This window comes from Manacus vitellinus, unplaced genomic scaffold (genome assembly GCF_001715985.3).
Source record: "Manacus vitellinus isolate BGI_N305 unplaced genomic scaffold, ASM171598v3 scaffold_0_pilon, whole genome shotgun sequence".
Classification (NCBI taxonomy): domain Eukaryota; kingdom Metazoa; phylum Chordata; class Aves; order Passeriformes; family Pipridae; genus Manacus; species Manacus vitellinus.
This window is the reverse complement of record NW_021938789.1, coordinates 51,610,113-51,618,013: the sequence shown is the minus strand read 5'-3', so window position 1 is coordinate 51,618,013 and position 7,901 is coordinate 51,610,113. Positions and strand designations below refer to the sequence as shown.

General features: G+C 51.6%; 1 protein-coding gene across 1 annotated transcript in view; it reads left to right on the top strand.

Annotated features, from left to right (window-relative positions):
* Window positions 1-2,454: 2,454 nt before the first annotated feature.
* The window catches only part of LOC115307590 (estradiol 17-beta-dehydrogenase 11-like), a 12,025-nt gene continuing 6,578 nt past the window's right edge, over window positions 2,455-7,901 (top strand). The window contains exon 1 of the mRNA XM_029960859.1: window positions 2,455-2,803. Coding sequence (XP_029816719.1) covers window positions 2,594-2,803 — 210 coding nt within the window. The 5' untranslated portion in view covers window positions 2,455-2,593. The remainder of the gene's footprint in view (window positions 2,804-7,901) is intronic.

Genomic DNA, 7,901 nt, shown 5'->3' with positions numbered 1-7,901 from the left:
AATAAATACATTTTTCTAACCCAAAAGTGTCTCTCAGCAATGGAGACGGGAACTAGGTCCAAGAAAGGACAGTGGAGCAAGTGCAAAAGTGAAAGGGTCAGCCAGAGCCTGCCAACCACCAGGCCAGGCTGCAGGGATGAGGCAGGTCCCGTGGTCACACCAGGAAGTCACATCAGGATCAGTGAGGTACAGGGCCAGGCATGGCACACCACCAGCACAGCCTACACAGGGGCTGGGGCCAAGGCCAGGGCTTAAAGGTGGGTGCCAGGGAAGAGGGTACATGGGAAAAGGCTCCAGATGAGCCTTCGCTCAGCTCCTCATGACAAGCCAGTGGCCTGATCTGATGGGACCCACCTTGACCAGGAGGTTAATCCCCAAAGGCCTTCAGCCTGTGGTACAAGAGAGCAGCACCTGATGAAACACGGGTCAAGACCCCTTTGGAGCACAGATTATCTGTGCACCTACTTGTGCAACTCCCAGCCACTGCAGGGACTTGCTGGCTCACAGCCATCTGAGGGAGGCCTGAATACGCTGCCACCTTTGGCACAGTTGGAATCCATCCTGCTCACCTGAGCATTTCTTGTTGTCCTGTAAACAGGTTCTTCAGAAAAGGGTGCAATATGGTCCAGTGACTCCAAAGAAAAAGCACAAAAAGACCCCTGAGATAGACAAGTCAATGTCCCGATGACTAGGCCCTCTTGTCATACTGGCTTCAGTAGGACACATCAGACAAGATATTTGGCTTCTCCTGGCACACCATTCCCACTAGCCTTGTGCATTATTCAGATTCTCATGGCAGCATTAAATTGGAAGACAGAAATCCAGGCAGCGCTGTCCTGCTGAGTCTGTTTCTCAGCATACTTGGTCTTAAGGAAAGGGAGACTGTGTTCACTCCCATCTTGCCAGATCTAGTCTAGTCTCTCAGAGCCCAGAGGAATTATTGGGCAGGGCAACTTGTGCAGTACTTCATATGTGGCTACAGTTGTTCTCTGTGTCTCCTATGGCTGCAAGTCTTCTGCTTGGCATAAAGAAACTTATGCAAAAGCAAGGAATTAAGTCTTCATCTCCTGAACACCAGTGACAGAACTGATTCGTCAAGCTTCCCAGGCTTCTCAGTTCTCTTTCTGGCCACAGCAGTCAACAGAAGCTTGTCCCATAGTCTGGTCATTATTGGTGCCCAGCAGGAGCCTATGTGAGCAAGCTTCATATAGCCACCTACAGCCAGGTCCCAAATTTGAAGAGCAGTATCTCACACCCTGGCTTAGGACTTGTTATGAGTCAGGCTGGTGACTCTGGCCTTGTGCTCTGCCTCCTGCTGAGTTGTCTCTTAGAGACAATGGTTCTATGGCCTGCCTGCCTTCACTGTTTTGGCCACGGCACTGACTGGAGCCCTGTGCCAGGAAAATGACAGCACCGCTGAGCTGTGCAATTAGGGTCGGGCCCAAATGCTGATGTATTAATTAAGCAGAGAATGAAGTTCCAAGAGGAAGGGAGGAAGTGCCCAGCTTGGAATGGCTCTGCTGGAGCTGACCTAGTCTCTCACAGACAAGGTTAGCAACAATACATCCAAACCACCAGAACAAAAACAGTACTTTTCAAGAACTGTAATCTTAACTGGAGGCTGATTTTGGTCAGTTGACAGATATTCATGAAACCTTCACTCTTCCCCAAGCAGCTTAAAAATACACTTAAATAAAATTATGAACATGACTGTGATACATCTAATTCTCTAACTGAAAAGCAGAGGAGTAAGGTCAGCAATCCTTTTCAAGTAAGATCATGCAGTTACATTGTTGGAGCTGGAAAAACCACCTGAAACTACTTTTGTCCTATTCCCCATAAGCACTCCTGTTCTGGTTAAGGTTCTGAATACACCCTTACACACAAGCAAGTTGTGTGATTTAGACTCAATTAGATAAGGATGACCCAATTCACTCAGGCAATGCCGTTTTCCAAAGGACTTGAGGAAACTAAGTAGCCACAGCATAAGATGAAAGGACTGAGTATGAACCACTAATTAGAAAACAGAATAAAAGAGAGCAGCCAGGCAAGAGCTCACCTATGGAGTTCCACAAGTTGAAAGGACTTGTCTCATTCAGCTTTCTTTAAGTGATCTGGAAGAGGAAGATATTGGGACAAAGTCTGCTGACAATGGACAGATACCCAATGGAAGGAAGGACCATGAAGAAAACCACTCAAGGATCTCATGGAACTGAGCGACTGGACAGTCACAAAGCAGGATTTGAGCCACACAACACAGAGTTGAGGGGAACTTCAAGATGCTTTTGCCAGTAACTGGATGAGCAAATTTATTGCCAGTTCTGTCCCTCCTGCACCTGCTGCAGACGACAAACAAGACCAAGAACCGCTCACCCGGGCACGGAGAGCTCCGTGCGGGGCTGGGCGGAGCAGCCCCCCGGGCTCCCGCCCCCTGCCCGGGACGGGCGGTGCGGGGGTGGATCCTGCCGGGAACTGACAGGACGAGCTGTGAGCGCTGAGGTGGGCGCGGGCAGCTGGTAAATCAACAACCCACGTCGCCGTCAAAAGAGATTAAAGTTCAGTTCGGCCATCAAACGACCCTCGGAAAAAAACAATGAATCTGTTTGTGGAAACTCTTCTGTTCCTGGGCACGCTCGTCTACTCCTACCTGGAGGCTTTCGTGAAGCTGTTTGTCCCCGTGAGGAGGAAGTCTGTCAGCGGAGAGCTTGTGCTCATCACGGGTGCTGGCCATGGCGTCGGAAGAGCGACCGCCCTCGAGTTCGCCAAGCGCCAGAGCAGGCTGGTCCTCTGGGACATCAGCAAGGTAATGGCACAGCTCGTGTCCTCACTCCTTCGCCTCCGAGCCCCATGGGGTTCAGGAGCGTAAGAAGGGCATCACCAGATTGCATCCACAGCAGCTCCTTCCCCCTGCGCTGCCGTCGGCTCACGGCCGGCTCTGGCTGGCCCGCTGAGCGCCAGGAGAGGGTTTGGCCCCGCTGGCAGCAGAGGATGGAGGGCTCTGGGTCCCGCAGTTCCTCGGCGCTGCTCAGCGAGGGGGCAGGCAGCGCCTGGCAGAGCCCCTGCGAGAGGGAAGTGCGTGCTCCGAGAGCTGCTGCTGGAACCGCTGCCTGGGCTGGCAGGCAGAGCACGCCCAGACCAGCAGCCTGCGTCCACAGAGGAGCAGGTTTGCCTCCGCTGAGTGTCTCTGGCCTCAGGCTTTTTGCATACATTGCTGGAAGGTGTGTTTTCTCTTTACTCATATCAACAGCATTGCTGTGCTGAGCTGTGTGTGAGCCCTGCTGCCCTCTGGGGCAGCTACAAGCGTAGATGGCTCCTTGCTGAATGTTCGTACTGGCCCAAAGTGTTTCAGATAATTTGACTGGAACGCAAAAAGACCTTGGCAAGTGGAGGACAGACAGGTACAAACATGCATCTTGGCAGTCAGTAGGGATCAAGGCCAAGTGTGTGTAGGTGAAGCAGCTGCGCAGGGAGGATGAGAGGCTGGAGAGCAGAGAGTGGGAAAGGTTTCTGACACAGTGGGTCAGGAGAGGAGTTCATCCTGTCGTCCTGGAGCTGCAAAAACAAAACCCAGCCCACCACAAACAAACAAAGAAAACCCCACAAAATCCAAGACAAGCCGAGGATAAGGGGTTGTATAAGCAGGGAAGGTACTGTAGAACATTTCCAGTGTCTGTTCGTGCTGCCCATTATGGCTGAGACCAGACACTGGAGGGGTGGCAGGAGGCACAGCACTGCTCTCCCAGTGTGTACAGGTCTGCAGCAAAGTAGAGCATTGTCCATGTTTGCTGGATGGAATTCGGGGATTAAGGAATAAACTAAGTCACGAGCAGCACCTGGCTTTGGTACCGGGAAATAGATTGTAAGGGTGAGTGTAAGGAGGAACTGAAATACAATACCAGAGGAGGTGGTAGATCCTGGAGGATCCAACTACCTAGTCCAAGGCTTTCTTCCTGGGGCTCTCAGCCTTAAGCAGCAGCCAGGACTGAGGGCAGCTGCCCAGTCACCCACTGCAGGGACCTGCACAGCTTCTCTCAAGTGCTGAGCTGTCCCAGGCTATTTGTGACCTGGGGCCTTTCACTGCACAGGCCATCACTGGCATGGCTTTCTGGCACCTGGGGACAAGGCTACGCCCAAGTCACTTCTGCCCTGGCTTAGTGGGTTGATGGATGAGCTTCTCTTCTGCGTGTGTCAAGTGCCATTCCATAAGAAATGTCCTTCTGCTTTGTGCACTGGTGTGGTAGGTTTGACCTTGGCTGGATGCCAGGTGCCCACCAATCCACTCCCCCTTTTCAGCTGCACCGGGCAGAGAAAATAGCATGGAAAATGACTTGCAGGCTGAGATAAGGCAGTTTACTAAAGCAGAGACGAAATTTTGTGCATGCACAAGCAAAGAGAAATAGAAGTATTTTGTTCTCTGCTTCCCATCTGCAAGCAATGTCCACCCACATCCTGGGAAGCAGGGCTTCAGCACAAGTAGCAGTTGCTCCATAAGGCAAACGTCATAAAAAATGGATACCCTCCCCTTCCTCTTTTCTTAGCTGTTATATCTGAGCTGACATCACATGGTATGGAATATTCCTTTGGTCAGTTTGGGTCAGCTGTCCTCGTTGTGTCCTGTCCCAGGATCTCGCCCACCCCCCGCCTACTGACGGGAGGGGAATGTTGGACAGACAGTGCTGATACTGTGCCAGCTCTGCTCAGCACTAGCCAAACCACTGGTGTGTTATCAACACCCTTCTGGCTACCAATGCAAAGCACAGCACTGTGAGGCTGCTTTAGGGAAATGAACTCCATCTCAGCCAGACCCAATACAACTGTGGAGGGCACCTCTCTTTTCACACCCAGTCTGTGAATACAGAAACACATAAAGCCTCTCACACATAAAACTTCTCATATCGGGTGCCAGACAGGCCGTGTTTGAGGAGCTCTGTTTACACTCACGGTGTCTGCCTGCTGTACTGTGATAGGCACTGTGTGCCCACTTTCTGCAGCCTAGTTAAGTGTGCCTTACCAAGGCAAACTCACTCTTGTTGCCACACTCCTATGGCTAGGAGAATTGTGATTGTTCAGCCTGGAAAAGAGACAGCTTTGGAGTATCCTAATTGTGGCCTTCAGTACCTAAAGGGAGCCTAGAAAAAGGTGAGATGGAGCAAGATGATTTACAAGAGCATGTGGTGCCACGACAAGGGGGAATGGCTTCAAACTGAAAGAGAATAGGTTTAGATAAGATATTAGCAGGAAATTCTTTACTGTGAGGGTGGTGAGGCATGGGAACAGGTTGCCCAGAGAAGTTGTGGATGCTCCATTCCTAGAGGTGTTTGAGACCAGGTTGGATGGAGCTCTGAGCAACCTAGTGAAAGGTGTCTCTGCCCATGGCAGGGGGGTTGAAATGAGGTGATCTTTAAGGTCCCTTCTAACCCAAGTCATTCTGTGATTCTGTTCTTTCCTTTTTGGAAGTCAGTATACACAAGTCTGAAATTTAAGGCTGGAATAGCTGTCTTCCCAAGGATCCCACCTACAGCTCTGTCCCTGGGTGGCTGTGAACTGCTCAGGGGCCTGGCAGTGGTGACACAATTAAGAGACATCTTCAGCAGGGCACAGTTGTGCATGAGTGTCTTCTTTTCTGCCCCTTCCAGCACGGCGTTGAGGAGACGGCAGCAGAATGCCAGGGTCTGGGGGCCACTGTTGAAACCTTCGTGGTGGACTGCAGCAAACGGGAGGAGATCTACAGCGCTGCAGAGAAGGTAGGGCAGCAGGGGCACGGACAGAGGCTCGCCCAAACATGCTCCATTTCCAGAAAAGCAGGGACAGCTGGAGAAGAGGCATTGCACACAAATCATGCAAGGCCTTGGAACCTCCCCACTCCTCGCTGCTCTCTGTACACAGAGTGGTGAGGCATTTCCAAGATCACACCCTTTAGTGAGGCTCGAGGATATCATTCCTCACTGCCAAGTTTGCTCTGGAGAGTTCCAGCCTCTGAAGAAACACAGGCAGCACTGAGGACATATGAAACATTTTATTGTAAAGGCTGTGGTCCAGCTGGCTCAAAACTGTCTGTACCTCCATAGTCCCAGCTGTGAGAAGAATCAGATCTAAACCAGATCTCATGGTAATACTGCACAGTTTCTGCCACATCTGGAAAGGTACCGTGATCTTCCTCTCCCTAAAGGAGACAAAGTTAAGAAATAAATTAATTATTGGTCATCTTCTGCAGCCTTGCATTTTTTTATTTGGGATTTTTTTATATAATGAATGAGAGACACACTTCTGGGCCTTTGTTTTGTCTCCAAAAGGTGAAAAAGGAAATTGGGGATGTGACCATCCTGGTGAACAATGCTGGTGTGATCACAGCTGCCGACCTGCTCTCAACTCAGGACCACCAGATAGAAAGAATGTTTGAAGTCAACATCCTGGCTCACATGTGGGTAAGGGCCACTACCATCTNGGGCATCACCAGATTGCATCCACAGCAGCTCCTTCCCCCTGCGCTGCCGTCGGCTCACGGCCGGCTCTGGCTGGCCCGCTGAGCGCCAGGAGAGGGCTTGGCCCCGCTGGCAGCAGAGGATGGAGGGCTCTGGGTCCCGCAGTTCCTCGGCGCTGCTCAGCGAGGGGGCAGGCAGCGCCTGGCAGAGCCCCTGCGAGAGGGAAGTGCGTGCTCCGAGAGCTGCTGCTGGAACCGCTGCCTGGGCTGGCAGGCAGAGCACGCCCAGACCAGCAGCCTGCGTCCACAGAGGAGCAGGTTTGCCTCCGCTGAGCGTCTCTGGCCTCAGGCTTTTTGCGTACATTGCTGGAAGGTGTGTTTTCTCTTTACTCATATCAACTGCATTGCTGTGCTGAGCTGTGTGTGAGCTCTGCTGCCCTCTGGGGCAGCTACAAGTGTAGATGGCTCCTTGCTGAATGTTCATACTGGCCCAAAGTGTTTCAGATAATTTGACTGGAACGCAAAAAGACCTTGGCAAGTGGAGGACGGACAGGTACAAAGATGCATCTTGGCAGTCAGTAGGGATCGAGGCCAAGTGTGAATAGGTGCAAGCAGCTGTGCAGGGAGGATGAGAGGCTGGAGAGCAGAGAGTGGGAAAGGTTTCTGACACAGTGGGTCAGGAGAGGAATTCATCCTGTCGTCCTGAAGCTGCAAAACCAAAATCCAGCCCACTACAAACAAACAAAGAAAACCCCACAAAATCCAAGACAAGCCGAGGATAAGGGCTTGTATAAGCAGGGAAGGTACTGTAGAACATTTTCAGTGTCTGTTCGTGCTGCCCATTATGGCTGAGACCAGACACTGGAGAGGTGGCAGGAGGCATAGCACTGCTCCCAATGTGTACAGGTCTGCAGCAAAGTAGAGCATTGTCCATGTTTGCTGGATGGAATTCGGGGATTAAGGAATAAATTTAGTAGCGAGCGACACCTGGCTTTGGTGCTGGGAAATAGACTGTAAGGGTGGGCGTAAGGAGGAACTGAAATACAATACCAAGGGAGTGGTGGATTCCAGAGGATTTAGGACTGTGCTTCTCCAGTCCAGCTACCTAGTCCAAGGCCTCCTTCCTGGGGGCTCTCAGCCTTAAGCAGCAGCCAGGACTGAGGGCAGCTGCCCAGTCACCCACTGCAGGGACCTGCACAGGTAATGTCAGGTGCTGAGCTGTCCCAGGCTATTTGTGACCTGAGGCCTTTCACTGCACAGGTCCTCTGGCGCCTGGGGACAAGCCTACACCCAACTCACTTCTGCCTTGTGTCAGGGTTGACAGAGAACCTGTCAGCAGCCTGGCAATTAGTGATGAGGAATTTAAACAACTTCTAGGAAATATGCCGGACGGAACAAACGTAATGCAGCCCAGACCAAAGGTCACCAATCAAAATGTGTATAGTGTCACCAATAGCATGTCACAGCATGGACAGTGTCT